At 36.5% G+C, this 18,777-nt stretch overlaps 1 protein-coding gene across 7 annotated transcripts in view; it reads left to right on the top strand.

The window, feature by feature from the left end:
* The window catches only part of DZIP3 (DAZ interacting zinc finger protein 3), a 113,848-nt gene that overhangs the window by 81,937 nt on the left and 13,134 nt on the right, over positions 1-18,777 (top strand). For all 7 annotated transcript variants that reach the window (XM_074404407.1, XM_074404410.1, XM_074404408.1 and 4 more), the window contains exons 23-27: positions 3,129-3,225; positions 5,008-5,111; positions 6,751-6,838; positions 8,779-8,880; positions 16,856-16,981. In XM_074404407.1, the coding sequence (XP_074260508.1) occupies positions 3,129-3,225; positions 5,008-5,111; positions 6,751-6,838; positions 8,779-8,880; positions 16,856-16,981 (517 nt within the window). The remainder of the gene's footprint in view (positions 1-3,128; positions 3,226-5,007; positions 5,112-6,750; positions 6,839-8,778; positions 8,881-16,855; positions 16,982-18,777) is intronic.

Genomic DNA, 18,777 nt, shown 5'->3' with positions numbered 1-18,777 from the left:
CATTCCAACTGGGGTACTTTTGAGGCTGCTATTGAACAGTATTAATAATACATTGAGACAAAAGGCGTAAACTCGGAGTATCTTAGGCAAATAGGAAGATATGGTCACTTTAGCTCTGACTCTAGAAAACTGCCAGAAGAATCTGTATCAGCAGTGTTATAGTCCCACAGCAAACTACTTCCAGAGACTAGAGCTTAAGAGTTACCCAAATCAGTACTATTAGGTGTGACTGCTTTATGAAATTAGCCAAGTTTCATTCTTATTCATCTATTTTGCCTGTGGGTAATTTTTTTAATAACACCTTTTTGAAATCTATTTCATATAGCATAAAGTTATCTCTGTTAAAATATATAATGTATTGATTTGTTTTTAGTGTATTCACAGAGGATTACAGTCATCACCACCATCTATTTCCAGAACATTTTAATCACCTCAAAAAAGGAACTCATTAGATATCATTTTCTATTCTCCCGTCCTCCCACTTCTGGCAACCACTAATCTACTTCTATGGATTTGCCTATTCTGGACATTTTATATAAATGCAATTATGTAATATGTAGCCTCTTATAACATTTTTTACTTAACATATTTTCAAAATTCATCCATGTTGTAGGATGTATCATTACTCATTCCTTTTTATGGATAAATAATATTTCATTCCTTGGATATACCTTATTTTATTTTTCATCAGTTGATGGACATTTGGCTTGTTTCCATTTTTTTGGTCATCATGAATACTGTTATTGTTACTTATATACAGATTTGTGAACATGTTTTTGTATTTCTTGGTTTGTAGCAAGGAGTAGAATTGCTGGGTGTTGAGTAAACTTTAAGTGTAACTTTTTGAGGAATTGCCAAACTGTTTTCCAAGTAGCTGTACCATTTTATAATCCCACTAACAGTGTATGAGAGTTTCAGTTTCTCCACATTCTGATCAACATTTGGTACACTTGTTAAAATTGCATCTTTATTTTACCCGTTATATTATGCGTGAAGTAGTATATCACTGTGATTTTGATTTACATTTTCCCACTGATTAATTATGTTGAGCATCTTTTCATGTGCTTATTGGCCAATTATATATCTTCTTAGAGAAATGTCTATTCAAGTCCTTTGCCTATTTAAAAAATTAGATTGTCTTTTTATTGTTGAGTTTTAAGAGTTCTTGTCCCTGATCAGATACAAGTCCCTTGTCAGATACATGATTTCCAAATATTTCTCTCATCCTGTGGGTTGCTTTTTCATTTTCTTGATGTCATTTAAAAAACTTAATTTGATAAAGTCCAATTTTTTATTTTTTCCTATAGGCAAATTTCACATGATATTTAATGATATAATTAAACCTATGTAACAATCCTGCATGATCTGCACATGTACCACAGAACTTAAAGTATAATAAAAAAGAAAAAAAAAAATCTGTGTTAATCACCAAAAACAGCACCTGGCACATTGTGAGGACTATTAAAAAATAAATAAATACAGTTCTAAGAAGCCGCTAGCAGTCATCTTAAGAGCAGACACTCTTTGAAAGGTGTACAAATTATGGAAGGGAGAGTGATGATATTGTTACCAAGTTTCTCATCAATGTTTGTTAGGTCCTCAAGTATCCAAGTGTTTCTTTTTTTTTTTTTTTAGACGGAGTTTCGTTCTTGTTACCCAGGCTGGAGTGCAATGGCGCAATCTCGGCTCACCGCAACCTCCGCCTCCTGGGTTCAGGCAATTCTCCTGCCTCAGCCTCCTGAGTAGCTGGGATTACAGGCACGCGCCACCATGCCCAGCTAATTTTTTGTATTTTTAGTAGAGACGGGGTTTCACCGTGTTGACCAGGATGGTCTCGATCTCCTGACCTCGTGATCCACCCGCCTCAGCCTCCCAAAGTGCTGGGATTACAGGCTTGAGCCACTGCGCCCAGCTCCAAGTGTTTCTAATAATAAAACATTGAGGATGGCCTTTGTGACTGTCTCTATTATAATGCTATATTTTCAATTAATTGTTTTCATTACATTTAGAATTTGATTTGTATATAGAATTCTTGGAGTCAAGTGTAAGAAACTGAGATGAGAATAAAAAAAGAAACCTTAAAGGTAACCACTTCCCTAATGTCCTTGGGATGACGGTAAACAATGTCTTTACCATCATCTCCCTCCTTCCCTTTCAAACTATAGGGTGTGCTTTCTGTCAAAAACATTGACTATGAACACTGAAATAACCAATCAAAATATTTTAATGCAGTGACTTCACTTAATGACAGGAATAATAAAAACCTATGTGGTTGCTGTTGTTGGGATACAAAAAAGCTTATAAAAATTTCATGTAGAACATATTAATCATGATACTAGCTAACATTTATTTAGGGCTTATTATGTGCTAAACACGAAGTGCCTTGTATTATCAGAATTAATTTTCACAATAGCTCTTTAAGGTAGGTAGTACTATTTCTTCCTCTAAGCTGAGGTATAGAGAAATTAAGTAGCTTGCTGTCTTAGGTTGAACTGGTATATCAAGATACCACTGAGTGGGTAACTTATAAAAATAGAGTTGTATCTCTCACAGTTCTGAAAGCTCGGAAGTCCAAGATCGAAGTGGCAGCCTATTTGGTGTCTGGTGAGGACCTCTTTCCTCATAGACAGTCGTCTTTTGCTGTGACTTCACATAGCAGAAGGCAGCCAAGGGAGCTCTCTCAGGCCTCTTTTAAAGGGCATTAATTCCATTCATTAGAGTTGCACCCTCATGACTGATCATCTACCAAAGGCACCACCTCCTAATACTGTCACCTTGGGGGTTAAGATTTCAACATATGCATTTTGGGGGGACACAAACATTCAGTTCATTGTACTTGCTGAGGGGTTTTAACATTTGGTAAGCTGTGGAGCTGAGATTCATCCTCAGACAACTTGATTTCAGAGCCAAGTTTTGAATCATAACCTATACCCTGATAGCTTTAAAACTTCTATATTATTGATAGTAAAGGATAACAGCAGAACAATATCTTCTCTTGTTTCTATGTGCTATACACTTTTCCAAGAAATAACTTCCTACTGATTGTATAACTTTTTTCCTCCTGAATAAGATGAAAAAGGCTGTGCTTGATGTAATATTGCTGAGTCTTTAATGATCATATATTTCAGATCTCAGTGGGAAATGGAAAAGCATAATCTGGAAAGCACAATGAAAACATATGTGAGCAAACTGAATACAGAAACTAGCAGAGCTTTAACAGCCGAGGTAAAAACAAAACAAAACAAAAAAACGAGGGCAGGGGTATTGGAATGTTGGGGGAAAGTTTTACTTGTATACCATATACTAAAGAATTTTTAAAAGACTATTTTTTGTATAAACAGAAATAAAACATCTTAGGATCAGCCAGGAAAATACAGCTCAAAGTCTTGTGCTTTTTTGACTCATTGGCTTATCATGTATGAATATTTCAGTTTTGATGATCCTGTGTTGTTCTCCCCCAGTGACTCGAAGAAATCAGTCTGTTGAAGTGTGTATAGCAAATACAGACATCTTGGGAAATTCTCATGAAGCCAAGTCACTAAGCCAAACTTCTAATAATAACATTTTACTACTGCCACAATATCTTATTTGTCTGCCACTTCCTATATAGATCTTACAAAAAATACAGACACATCATACACCTGAATGTAAAAAACCAACTTGCTTTTCAGACTACCATAAATTTACCCGAATTTTTCTAAGTTAGCTTAGAATACCACAGCTAGGGTCTCTCCAAATAAATATGATTGTATATGTGTATGTAATTTTCATTTGTACATAACCAAACTTGATATACAATAAGACTCACATTTTTAGAGAGCTTCCTGACATTAAAAACATTACAAACCTTCCACCTCTGTCATGGGTTAAACTCTGTTCTCCAGCAGAGAACTTGGGATCCTGAAAGTCAGCAACCAAGAAGTAATATCTGAACCAAGAATTCATGAAGAATATTGTTGAGATACTAGCTTTAACAAAGGAAAAAGTTCAGATTACTTTAAAAGCTCAAGTGTATACAGTGTTTTTTTATTGTTTTTAATCAGTAAATTTCTCTGTGCTTGTATTGTTAATTTTAAAAAGGAAGAACTTTCTAATACTTAATGCTGCCCAACAGTGTATTTTAGTGAATACTGAGTGATTAGTAGTGAAAAACAGAAGCTAAATGACTGTGCAAGTAGTGACACTTTTCTGGTTTCCTGCTATGGGAGAGACACTGGACCATGTAATCTCCAAACCCATATCTTTCTGTATGGTCTGATTATTTTCTTACCTCTTCATCAGTGAGAAAAAAATAGATAGGAGGAGTGTTCTCAAACTTTAATGCATGTTAGAATTACCAGAGAGTTTTAAAAAATGCCAATGCCCAAGCTATACCTAGTATCAATCAAATTAGAATATCTGGGACCAAGGCACTATTTTTGAAAGTTTCTGAGATGATTCCAGTATGAGTACCAAGTTGAAAAGATACATTCTAGAATGTTTACCAACCTATTAACCATTAAATAAGGAAATTAGAATTGCAGAGGTGAGGCCGGGCGCGGTGGCTCAAGCCTGTAATCCCAGCACTTTGGGAGGCCGAGGCGGGTGGATCATGAGGTCAAAAGATCGAGACCATTCTGGTCAACATGGTGAAACCCCGTCTCTACTAAAAATACAAAAAATTAGCTGGGCATGGTGGCACGTGCCTGTAATCCCAGCTACTCAGGAGGCTGAGGCAGGAGAATTGCCTGAACCCAGGAGGCGGAGGTTGCGGTGAGCCGAGATTGCGCCATTGCGCTCCAGCCTGGGTAACAAGAGTGAAACTCCGTCTCAAAAAAAAAAAAAAAAGAATTGCAGAGGTGGCATTGATTTAAAAGCTTTTGTAATGTATCGTGAATGGTCAAGGAACCCAGATGCTATTGGAAGAAAGTGAGAAATAGCTTTAAATTTACTTGAGATGATTGAGAAAAGAACGTTCTTTTACAAGCACACCTTCAACTTCTTTATCTTTCTCTCAAAAACCTGTAGGTGTATTTCTTACAGTGTCGTAGGGATTTTGGTTTGCTTCATCTAGAGCAGACTGAAAAGGAATGTCTCAATCAACTTGCCAGGGTGACTCACATGGCAGCAAGGTAACCTTTCCCTCTTCCTTAATGCATCTTAATCTTAGAGATGTTAGCAATTGTCTCCACAGTTGAATGTAATCTGTGATGTATTTTACATATGTGACATCAGAGTTCTTAAAGAAGCTCTTAGGGGTTTTGTGGGTTTGTTTTTTTGTTTGTTTGTTTGTTTGTTTGTTTTTTCATTTTTTTTCCCTGTGAAATTCCTTTTACCAGAAGTTCTTGTTGTTTTTGTTTTTAAACCTCAAAAGTCATTTGGTTACTTTGATGCTTGTAACTTGGCTGCTTCTGCTGAAGCACTGAGAAGTCCACTGAGTACTATGTACAATAATAGCTGCTGAAAGATTTTTCCCTTCCTCCGTAGTGAAGTAGATCAAAAGTCTCTCAGTCAGAGACATATATAAACACCAGATACTTATGAAACAAGGTGGATTCTAATTGGAAGACTTTTTTTCTAATGGTTTTCCTTTGTAATGCCTGATTTTGAATACCTAGGGAATATGTTGAGGGAAACATCAATATTAACACATAAATCATATGTTAAAGGTAGTTTTCTGCTATGCTTTTATAGTAATTATAGAGTAATTTTCAAATATTGAACAGATTGCGTGAAATTCTCTTTAAATTTATAATCTTATGGGATATACCTTCAAACTTAAAGAATTAATTAAATTAGAATCTCTGGGACCCAGGCATCATTATTTTTAAATGATTATCATTTTAATAATCAGCATTGTTCTTTAATTCTAAAGAATCAGAGTCTGATGAGCAAGATTATCAGGATACACTGTTGTGCGTTCAAGTCAGAAAAGTACTGTTGTAAATGGTCAGTCTATCTTTGCTTGTTAGAAGGAGAGAGAGTGCTCTGTACATTAGGATATTATGAAGCTTCTTTATATGAGATGATCCTAGTGATAACTTGTTCAACTCTTATAAAATTGTTGGGCTGGGTTGTACTGGCGTGGGATGTTATAATGGATAGAACCTTTTAAAAGGCCATATGAAATTTGTTTTCTAGAGATAATAGACCCTAACAACTTCAAAGTTGTTTCTACTTTTGTTAACTCATTTGATACGCATGTGTTGATAAAACTATTGTTTGTGCAATTTATATACTGTATAAAGGCAGCAACCTCATTCATCCTGATAGAGAAGGTATTTCTAATTTATCCTTCCATAGACAGTATCTTTTTCTAATTTGAAAGGAGCCATGTAGGCCAACCATTGCTTTTGGATTTCATAGTTAATATGAAGATAGTCCAAAACTTGCTTCCAACATGAGTTAACATTTTTGAGAACAGTGCTGTATTAGATGACTAAGGTTTTCCTGCTTCACTGGAAAGATACCTTATAAAGGTTTTATAATATGTACTAAAAATACATCATCAAGATAGAAGAAAACTTGTTCTGGAAGCATAAATTATATTTGCTCTTGAAAAGTTAATTTTTTTATTACTGGTTTTTGTATTTAGTTTTAGTAACAGACCTGTCCATACATCTTTATGTGCATTTGAGGTAATTGTTGTTGTGATGGGGGTAATTTTGTTTTTTGTTGACATATATGCTAGAAAGCATGATAGAAATATTTGGAAAACTGAAGTGTTATAAAAAGAAAGAGCTTTCTTTTGTGTCTCGTTTTCTACAACAGCAACCTAGAATCACTTCAATTAAAAGCTGCGGTAGACAGTTGGAATGCCATAGTGGCAGATGTTAGAAACAAGATTGCATTCCTCAGGGTAAGTCCTGAAATATATTTAGAGTAAATTGGCTTAATGTTATAGGTAGTGTAAAGCTAGAAAACATATTAGTAGAAAAATTTAAGGAAGAATATATTTTTCCATTTTAGTTATAAAAGTTTATGCCTTCAGTTTGATATTACTTCTATGTGGTTGGTTGTAGGTAACATTCTTGAGTCACACATGTAGTCTTTTGTATCCTTAGTCAAGAAAATAATAAACTAAAAAATTGTGCCCTCACACCTAGCTTTCCTTGAATTTCAAACCTAATAATGCCCCAGTCAAACATAAATGTTTTGGGTGGGCACAGTGGCTCATGCATATAATCCCAGAATTTTGGGAGCTGAGGTGAGAGGATCACTTGAGCCAGATGCTCAGGTTATGGTGCACTATGATCATCTCACTGTACTACAGCTTGGACAGCAGAGTGAACTGTCTCTAAAACAGAAATTGGAATTAAAAACTGAATGTTTTCGTGTATTCTGAGTAATAATGTGTTTACAGAATTAAAAGGAAAATCAAGTAGGTCTGTATTAGTTTTCACTCTAACTTTTTATGTAATTATTCTACAATGCAAAAGAGTAAATTCCTAAGTACTGGTAGAACAATGCTACAAAAGATAATCCACTGAATGTTAATTAATTTTGTTTTAGAACACACACACACACACACACACACACACATATATATATAAAGGTGGATATATAATGTTGATTGTTTTGTGATTTCACAACACTATCAGAAAAAAAAAAAAGCATTGTCATTAAATTGTGAAATGCCAAGTGGACTGTATATTTGTCCTGCTCCTTTGGGGGTTTTCACTGTTTCTAAACTCTTTCTTACTCGATCTTTTTTGTTGTTGTTGTTGTTGTTGTTGTTGTTGTTGAGACGGAGTTTCGCTCTTGTTACCCAGGCTGGAGTGCAATGGCACGATCTCGGCTCACCGCAACCTCCGCCTCCTGGGTTCAGGCAATTCTCCTGCCTCAGCCTCCTGAATAGCTCGGATTACAGGCATGTGCCACCATGCCCAGCTGCTTTTTTGTGTTTTTAGTAGAGATGGGGTTTCACCATGTTGACCAGGATGGTCTCGATCTCTTGACCCTGTGATCCACCCGCCTCGGCCTCCCAAAATGCTGGGATTACAGGCTTGAGCCACCGTGCCCGGCCCTTTCTTACTCAATCTTTAGTGATGCTTAGCATTTCTGTTGGATTTATTCAAAATTTTGGCCTCACAAGACCTGCCCTTCAGAGCACATGTCCTCTGTGCAGAAGTTTCTAAACGTTTTGTTTTATAAGACTTTCTTTTCCATCTCTTTACAAAATAATATGGTAAGCAAAAGTGGGGACAATGCCAAAAAATGTTGAAAGTGTGTTGTTAAACTTCCAGGTTGGAGTCTCATTTTTGGCAAAATCCAAGAGAATAAAATATATATGGACCTGGAGCAAGCTAGAGTTAGAGTTGTTGAGATAAACACAGTGTAGAATTTAATAAGTAATCTCTATAATTTTTCCTTCAGTTTTTAAAATGAACATTTGCAAGTAGTTTAACTCTTTGTTACAAATACGTTTTTTTCCTGTTTTTTGCCAGTATAATATTTATAGCTTCTTGAATCTTTAATCTCTTTTTGTGCTTAATATCAGTGTTTCCTATTTTAGAGCTGAAAATTATGGAAACACTAAGGAATTATCACAAGGATCTCTGAATTATCTGTGTCTCTGTTTCTTATTAACCAATAACCACTCCTAAAAATACAACTGTTTACATGTGGGGATGGTCTGTAGAATTTTCCTTTTCAGTCAGAACCTGTTTTTATATTATTTCTGACAAGTTGAGAACCCATCTTCTATGTTGTATTATTCAAAACTACATCAAGTATTCCCATATTCTGTTTCTTTAAAGTTGGTTGCACTCTGAAGTATTTTTACTCTTCTCCTACCAGACACAGTACAATGAACAAATAAACAAAGTAAAGCAAGGATTTGCCTTGAGTACCTTGCCTCCAGTCCAGCTTCCTCCTCCACCACCCAGTCCTGAGATACTGGTAAGAAATAGAACATTTTGAGTAATTGCCCTTTTCATTTTGACAAAATGGTAAGGGCTGTGAAATACTGAATATACAGCATGTTTAACGTGTGTTCAAAATGGAATAGTCACATATTGTGAGTAGCAGTTGTAATTATGACCATACCTTCTAGTCACCAGATGATATAATTAGATGGCTGAGGCCTATACAATAGGTTGTATCACTGGATTTTTGTGAAGCATTTTATATATACATAGAGTATTATTTTCTCATTCATTCTGTTTCACCTACCTTGTGGGAGCTAAATGATGAATACTCAGAATTCCCAGTGCCCTCATATTTCCAACTAGATCAGAGGTCCCCAACCCCTGGGCCATGGGGGAGTGCACAGCAGGAGGTGAGCGGTGGGTGAGCAAGTGAAACTTTATCTATATACAGCTGCTCCCCATTGCTCATATTACCACCTGAGCTTTGCCTCCTGTCAGATCAGCTGTGGCACTAGATTCTCACAGGAGTGCAAACTGTATTGTGAACTGTGCTTGTGAAGGATCTAGATTGTGTGCTCCTTGTGAGAATCTAATACCTGATGATCTGTCATGTCTCCCATCACCTTCAGATAGGACCACCTAGTTGCAGAAAAACAAGCTTGGGGCTACCACTAATTCTATGTTATAGTGAGTTGTATAATTATTTTATTATATGTTACAATGTAATAATAATAGAAATAAAGTGCACAATAAATGTAATGGGCCTTAATTCTTCTGAAACCATCTCTGCTCCCAGGTTCATGAAAAAATTGTCTTCCAGGAAGCCAGTCCCTGGTGTCAAAAAGGTTGGGGAGACCACTGCACTAGATGACTGAAATCTCAGTGTAATACACTGGATGACTGGACCTCACCTCTGCATTTCTGCTTTAGACTTTCTTTTTGTGAAGGTTTATATTCTATTCTACCTTCAACAGCAAGGACAGCTTCCACTTTTGCCCCTTCTCTCCTTGTTATTAGGGGCCAGTGGATCTTGATCAGATAAACTAATCCCTGTGCTGTATTTCTGGGAAACATAGTACCCAAACCCAGTAAATTCACACAGCTTTCCAAAAGACATTTTATAAGGGTGTCATTAGATGATAATTTTTTTTATCCTTAGGGATCTGGGGGTAGGAAGAGAGGAAATGTGTAAGATATTTGGGGTCAGATGACTTTGGTATCACCAATCCTGCTTATAATAGAAATCTGAAAATGCTATTTCTCTTCACGGTTGAGTATAACAAAGAACTTAAAAATTATATACCATGGAATACTATGCAGCCATAAAAAACGATGAGTTCCTGTCCTTTTTGAGACATTGATGAACCAGCAACCATCATTCTCAGCAAACTGACGCAAGAACAGAAAACCAAACACCACATGTTTTCACTCATAGGCGGATGATGAACAATGAGGACAATTGGGCACAGGGGAGGGAACAACACTCACAGGGCTAGGTGAGAGGGTGGAGGAGAGAGGAGCGGGGGGACAGCGTGGAGTGGTTGGAGAGGAGGGGGAGGGAGAACACCAGGAGAAATGCCTCATGTAGGCAACGGGGGGGTGAGGGATGGAGATAGCAAACCACCATGGCATGTATGTACCTATGGAACAATCCTGCAGGATGCATGATGTGCACATATACCCCAGAGTACAAATGCAATAAAAAATAAAAATAAAAAAAGAAATGCGGGATTTAGCTTTGCTAATCTACTTTTTCTTATTGAAAGATATCTTTATTCATGTAAACACACCTCCGATTACTTTTTACTGGATAACTCTGACTTCTCTCCTGATTACTTCATCTTTGTTCTGTTTGAGTGACATATAGTGAGTAATTAATTCATTTTGTTAATTGGTGTCTTCGATGGGAATTCTGTAGCGTAGTGCATATGCCAGTTTGCATGTAAACAGTGAAAAATTATAACTGTTCTCTGTATCTACCTGTGTCAGATTCTCTAGGCTGTGGATCTCAACAGTAGATCTGCCTTGCCAGAACAGAATGCATGGAATAAATACATTGTTTCCCTAAAAAAAAGTTATATCATTTGTATGGAGTTACACTGTTTCAGAAGCAGGATCTATAGCTAAAAGAATTATGTGATATACATCATGGGCTTTAGTTTGGAATGATAGTATTGCCTTTTATATTTTTGGTCAATTCACTTTCTTTAGGAACACTGGATTATGAACATTATTATTCTAGGCTTGGATCATCATCATACCCAACTACTCTGATAAGGAATGTGTTCCATAGAAATTCCAAAGATTCCCTGCAGTAACATGTATTTTTTTTTTTTGTAGGATATCTAAAACACTGTTCTCTTTGCCCATATTCAAAATACTGCCCTTAGATTGTAGTTCCATGGTTGTTCCATGGAACTCTTCCATGCCTCTAACTATAAAATGGCTCCAGAGACTATGAAGCTAGATACAGAGTTGTTCTTTGGTGTTTCCTGGAACCAGACCAGTGTAAGCCTTGGCTGTCTGATACAAGTGATACTCTATAGCTGACAAACATACTCAAACCTTGACCTCCATACCCTCTAGATCTTTTTTCTAGATCTGACATGTGATGTGTCTTACCCAGATTTAGTTTAATTAAGTATAAAATCCCACTAGCAGTTAGGCTGTGTGGTAATTCATAGGCATCCTTTGCTAACATTTTGAGGGGTTCACATGTATCTTTTTTGCTTTCTAATTAGGGTCACTACTGTGCTTGATTAAGCTAACAGTTGTGTTAATGTACAAGCATTGTTGACAACTGAGCATCAGAGGAGAGAGTTTGGGAGAACAGCAGCTAGAAACGTTACAGTGCTATTTGCTATAAATTGAGATGGTATATACAACTGAAGTACACTAATGATGTCTGGGTTCAGATCCTAACTTTGTGAAGAGCTGTGCTGATCTTGGGAAAATCAGCTGTTCTCGACTTTTGCTTTCCCATCAATGAATTAGGAAATGGTACTGGATGATCTGATCACTCTGTTCCATCTATCTCTGGGATTCTAGTGTTATAAGGAGTGGTTACCAGACTTACATAGTAGTCTAACTAAAGAATTCTTTGAAAGTGTGGATTGTTCCCAGTTTTACCCAGTAATTCCATGTGTTTCATTGTTTGTTTGTTTAGAGAAGGAGTCTCACTCTGTCACCCAGGCTGAAGTGTAGTGGCACAATCTCTGCTCACTACAACCTCTGCCTCCTGGGTTCAAGTGATTGTCCTGCCTCAGCCTCTCGCGTAGCTGGGACTACAGGCACATGCCACCACGGCAGCTAATTTTTTATATTTTTAGTAGAGATGGGATTTCACCGTGTTAGCCAGGATGGTCTTGATCTCCTGACCTTAAGATCTGCCCGCGTCAGCCTCCCAAAGTGATGGGATCACAGTCCTCAAAGAAGTGTACCATTAAAAAGATCATGGAACGGTTATTTAAAATACACAAATCAGTAAGTAGGATATATCATATCAATAGAAAGAAGGACAAAAACCACATGACCATTTCAATAGATGCAGAAAAAGCATTTGATAAAATTCAACATACTTTATGATAAAAACTCTCAAAAAACTAGGTATAGGAGGTACATACCTCAACACAACAAAGGCCATATATGAGAAACCCACAGCTACCATTATACTAAATGGAAAGAGGTTTAAAAGTATTTCTTCTGAGATCTAAAACAAGACAAGACACTTTCACTATTTCTATTAAAAATAGTACTAGAAGTCCTAGCCAGAGCAGTTAGGCAAGAGAAAGGAATAAAAGACATCCAAATTAGAAGGAAGGGAGTCAGACTGTCCCTTTTTGTAGACAAATGATCTTATATATAGAAAATCCCAAACTCCACTTAAAAACACCTAGAACTAACAAACGATTTTGGTAAAAATTTAGGATACAAAATCAACATGCAAGGATCAAAACATTTCTGTATACTAATAGTGAACAATCTGAAAAAGAAATCAAGAAAATCCCATTTACAATAGCTATAAAAAACAAAGATACCTAGAAATAAATTTAATCAAAAGAGGAGAAAGATCACTGAAAACTATAAAACATTGTTGAAAACAGCATGGTACTGGTACCAAAACAGAGATACAGACCAATGGAACAGAACAGAGGCCTTGGAGGCAATGCCACACATCTGCAACCATCTGATCCTTGACAAACCTGACAAAAACAAGCAATGGGGAAAGGATTACGTGTTTAATAAATGGTGTTGGGAAAACTGGCTAGCAGTGTGCAGAAAGCAGAAACTGGACCCCTTCCTAACACCTTACACTAAAATTAAGTCCAGATGGATTAAAGACTTAAACATAAGACCTAATACCATAAAAACCCTAGGAGAAAACCTAGGCAAAACCATTCAGGACATAGGCATAGGGAAGGATTTCATGACTAAAACACCAAAAGCATTGTCAACAAAAGCCAAAATAGACAAAGGGGACCTAATTAAACTCCAGAGCTTCTGTACAGCAAAATAAACAATCATTTGTGAACTGGCAACCAACAGAATGGGAAAAAATTTTTGCAGTCTACCCATTTAAGAGTTAATATCCAGAATCTACAAAGGACTAAAACAGATTGACAAGGGAAAAGCAAACAAGCCCATCAAAAAGTGGGCAAAGGATATGAACAGACCTTTCAAAAGAAGACATATATGAAGCCAACAAACATATGAAAAAATGCTCATCATCACTGGTCACTAGAGAAATGCAAATCAAAACTGCATTGAGATATCATCTCACGCTAGTTAGAATAGTGATCATTAAAAAATCTGGAGACAACAGATGCTGGAGAGTATGAAAAGAAATAGGAACACTTTTACACTGTTGGTGGGAGTGTAAACTAGTTCAACTATTGTAGAAGACAGTGTTTCACTTCCTCAAGGACCTAGAAATAGAAATTCCATATGACCCAGCAATCCCATTACTGGGTATATACCGAAAGGATTATAAATCACTCTATTATAAATACACATACACACGTATGTTCATAGCAGCACTGTTTACAATAGCAAAGACCTGGAGCCAACCCAGATGCCCATCAGCGATAGACTGGACAAGGAAAATTTGGCACATATACACTGTGGAATATTATGCAGCCATAAAAATGATGAGTTCGTGTCTTTTGTAGGGACATGGATGAATCTGGAAACCATCATTCTCAGCAAACTGACACAAGAACAGAAAAACACTGCATGTTCTCATTCATAGGCGGGTGTTGAGGAATGAGAACACATGGACACAGGGAGGGGAGCATCACACACTGGGGTCTGTTGGGGGGGCAAGGGAGGGACACTGGGGAGTTGATGAGGTTGGGGAGGGATAATGTGGGGAGAAATGCCAGATGTAGGTGATGGGGGCATGGAGGCAGCAAACCACATTGCCATGTGTGTACCTATGTAACAATCCTGCATGGTCTACACATGTACCCCAGAACCTAAAGTACAATTAAGGAAACATTGATGAAAGAAATTGAGGACACAAAGAAATGGAAAGATATGTCATATTGATAGATAAGAAGAATTCAGGGAAATGCAAATCAAAATTACAAGATATCACCTTGCTTTAGTTAGAATAGCTATTATCAAAAAGACAAAAGATATCAAATGTTGGCCAGGATGTGGAGAAAAGATAACCCTTACACACTGTTAGTAGTAATGTAAATTAGCACAGCTATTATGGAAAACAGTGTCAAAGTTCCTAAAAAAAATAAAAATAGAACTACCATATGTTTCAACCATCCTACTGGCTATAGTGGGAAAGGAAATGAAGTCAAGTATCCTGAAGAGACATTTGCACTCCCATGTTCATTGCAGCATTATTTACAATTGCTAAGATACAGCATCAATTTAAGTGTCCATAAAGGTTGAATGGATAAAGAAAATGTATATATGAACAGTGAAATATTATTTAGTCATAAAAAAGAAGGCTATCCTGTCATTTGTGACAATATGGATGAACCTGGAGGGTATTATGTTAAATAAGCCAGATACAGAAAGACAAATACTGCCTGATCACACACATGTGGAATCTAAAAGAGTTGGTTTCATAGAATTAATGAATAAAACAGTGGTTGTCAGAGACTACGGAGGGTAGAAGGAAAGGGAGCATAGTGAGAGGTTGGTTGGTCAATGAATACAATTAGAAAGGAAGGATAAGTTCTGATGTTTTATTAGTAAGATGATTATAGTTAACAGTAAGGCATTGTATATCTCAAAATGGCCAGAAGATAGTATTTTGAATATTACAACCACAAAGAAATGACAAATGAGATAATGGATATGCCAATTACCCTTTGATTATTACGCAGTATATACATGTATTAGAACATCACATTGTACCCCACAAATATGTACAATTATATGTCAATTGAAGATAAAATAAAGTGTTAGGTAATAGTGGCTCTCAAACAGAGCAGGACTGTTGACTCAGTACCCACCATTAATTCATTTTTTTAAGACTTCACATGTAAAAAAAATTGATACATCTTTGGGAGGCCAAGGTGGGCGGATCACGAGGTCAAGAGATCGAGACCATCCTGGCCAACATAGTCAAACCCCAGATCTACTAAAAAATACAAAAATTAGCTGGGCATGGTGGCACACGCCTGTAGTCCCAGCTACTTGGGGGCCTGAGGCAGGAGAATCACTTGAACCCGGGAGGTGGAGGTTGCAGTGAGCTGAGATTGTGCCACTGCACTCCAGCCTGGTTACAGAGCAAGATTCCATCTCAAAAAAAAAAAAATTGATACATATGTAAAAAAATAGTATAATGAACCTCTTCAAACCCCGGAGCCAGCTTCAACATTATCAACGTATTTTCAGCCTTGTTTTATGTCATTCTCTTTTTTCTCTCCACTGGAATACTTTAAAGCAAACCTCAGATATCATACAATTTATCTATTTATACTTAAGGATATATCTTAAAAGATGAGGAACTCCTACTGGATGTAATCATAACACCATTGTCTTACCTAAGAAAATTATAGTTTTAAATACCCAGTTAGAATTTATATTTCCCCAGTTGTTTCAAAAATCTCCTTTTCTTACCTAGCAGGCATATAATGTTCTTTCTTTTCAGACATTAAGAATCAAATGCCAATCCAGCCTATCCATTGTAAAGTTCTCCATTAATTTTTCAAGTGCTAGTTTTAGGACCATTACTTAGAGCTATGTTGCTGTTGCTCATTTTTTAACTTCAATAACAAATTGTTATTGAACTCCTGTTTTATGCTTTATGCCAGTACTGGGCCTGGAATATAGTACATATTCAATAAATCTACCCCTTACTCTATTCCAGCCAACAAGGTATCTTTTCCACAGATAGCTGCTAAGAAAGTCTAGATTTCCACAACCCCCTGGGAAGTATGATAATACCAACAAGCATATCTGCAAGTCACTATAGCAGAGTTTATCTCCCAGGCCCATCTTACTTCCTCTTCCAGCTCTACTTGGAGCTAAACATTAAGTCAGAATTTCATCAAGTATTACCTCCAATAAATGAAGAAAGAAATATTGTCTGTGGATAACTTTGGGTTGTTTTGTGAAATTTCTCATTATCATTATTGTCCACCAACATGGATAACACTTCTTGAGAATCTCCTTTGCATAGTCTTATGTGATTACAGTTGGGAAGGAACCTTAAACATTACCTTATCAGACCCTCTCACTTTATAGATTAGAAAATTGATTTCCAAGGTTATTCAGCTAGATAGAGAGAAATATGGCTAGAATCTATTTCTTTTCTCTATTGCTTAATGCTGTTTTCAGTATATCTCATTGCCCTTTGTTTTTTGGATATTCATATATTTAATTTCCTGCCATGCATTGTTTCTAACGTGCTTTCCATCTTGAGTTAATGAGTGTTCCCCCTCATTATTGCTGTATGAATTTAGATGGTTGCATATATAAATACATAAATATATGTGGATTTTTTTGTTTGTTATTATTGTTTATGTTTTCTGTTTTAGATGCAGCAGTTCTTAGGAAGACCCCTTGTGAAAGAATCTTTCTTTAGACCCATACTTACTGTTCCCCAAATGCCTGCAGTTTGCCCAGGAGTCATCTCTGCAACTGGCCAACCTAGAGCCCCCCTGGTAAAAGCTTTCTTGGTGGAATAGATGTTAATTAGTGTTTTTATCACTATAGTGGGCTTCCTGAATGAGTAGCCCTTTGTTCCTTTATCCAATATGATAATGGTGGCGGCTGCGGTGGTGGCGGTGGTGGTGATAACTGAATAGAATACTTCCTGTAAAGCATGGTGCTCATGGTGTTACATATATTATTTAACTGATAATAGCTTAATTTTGGGATACAAAAATAAATGTGTTTTTATACTAGAGAGTCCTTAAAATTATAGCATTGCTTCTGAACAGGCAACAATGCAGGGTAAATTGATTTTTTTTTTTTTTTTTTTTTTTTGAAACGGAGTTTCGCTCTTGTTACCCAGGCTGGAGTGCAATGGCGCGATCTCGGCTCACCGCAACCTCCGCCTCCTGGGCTCAGGCAATTCTCCTGCCTCAGCCTCCTGAGTAGCTGGGATTACAGGCACGCACCACCACGCCCAGCTAGTTTTTTTGTATTTTTAGTAGAGACGGGGTTTCACCATGTTGACCAGGATGGTCTCGATCTCTCGACCTCGTGATCCACCCGCCTCGGCCTCCCGAAGTGCTGGGATTACAGGCTTGAGCCACTGTGCCCGGCCAAATTGATATTTTTAATAGAATTTTTGGGCATGGTTGTTGGGAAGATTGAAAAGCAAAGAAGCCAAGTCACAACAAATTAAGTTATAGCACAAAGCTAAAGAAAATTTTATTTCCATACACATACACACACATAGTATGACAGTGTATCAACTGTATATATAAACAGATGATATGAATAGCATCCTCTTGGAACATATACTGTAAAGTTATAAATCTTCCCAGCTACAAATAGCCAGATAAACTTTATCTAAACTTGAAGAAGGAACAAATACATTTAAAATTACCAGAATTATCAGTTGTAATCTTGGCAAAGGTAAGCTGCTTTTATTAAAGAAAAGTTTTCCAAAAGAACGATGTTAGATATAATTAATGAAAATTCTTTAATCTTGAATTTCTTATAAGTATATTTAGGTGCACTTAATTGTTTCTTTTCTTTTCTGGTCCCCATATATTGTTAACAGTTTCCTTTTGAAATATATAGTCAGATGGACTCTGCTTATTATTGTCGAGACTACCTGTCTAGAAACAAATATGTATATAGTCTTTAACATGTTAAATAAGTAACACATCTTTTTATTATGATGATATTATAGTATTAACTCTTGCAGTTTGGTTTCTCACCATTCTATAAGGAACTCAGATAAATTTTTATTGAAAACATTAAAATATGTTAACCTCCTAATAAGACTACTTTCTGATTCCTGGGGTAAAGCTTGACATTGAAACAAATCCAGATTTCTGAGAAGCAATATTCTGCTTCTCACTTAACTAGGCTTTGTACAAATTATTCCAATGACTGCTACTAGTTGCTAGTTTTTAACAAATAATAACCTAATATTTGAAAATAACTCATTAGAGCCTTACATAGAAGGTGCATCGTTCATAATTATCTTAGTAATCAGATGGACACTCCAAAAATATTCACTTATTATATTATTTAATTAGAATCTTAAGAAGGAACTACAATAAAATGTGGGGAAAACTGGTAGTTTCATAGCTAAGTGTCACTACAGCTTCTACACCATCGTCGTCTACATTGATGAGACATTAGGAGAGCAATTCTAGTGGTATTCCTGTCTTTATTTGGTGGTTTGAAATTTTAACTTTACCTTCTTGTCATAAAGATATGTATGCTAATCACAAAATGCAAATAATATAGAAATGTAAGCACATTAGGAAACAAAGTT

Source organism: Saimiri boliviensis, chromosome 8, assembly GCF_048565385.1.
Source record: "Saimiri boliviensis isolate mSaiBol1 chromosome 8, mSaiBol1.pri, whole genome shotgun sequence".
In the NCBI taxonomy this organism is placed as follows: domain Eukaryota; kingdom Metazoa; phylum Chordata; class Mammalia; order Primates; family Cebidae; genus Saimiri; species Saimiri boliviensis.
Note: the sequence above shows the minus strand (reverse complement) of the source record. Positions and strands in the feature narration are given on the sequence as shown.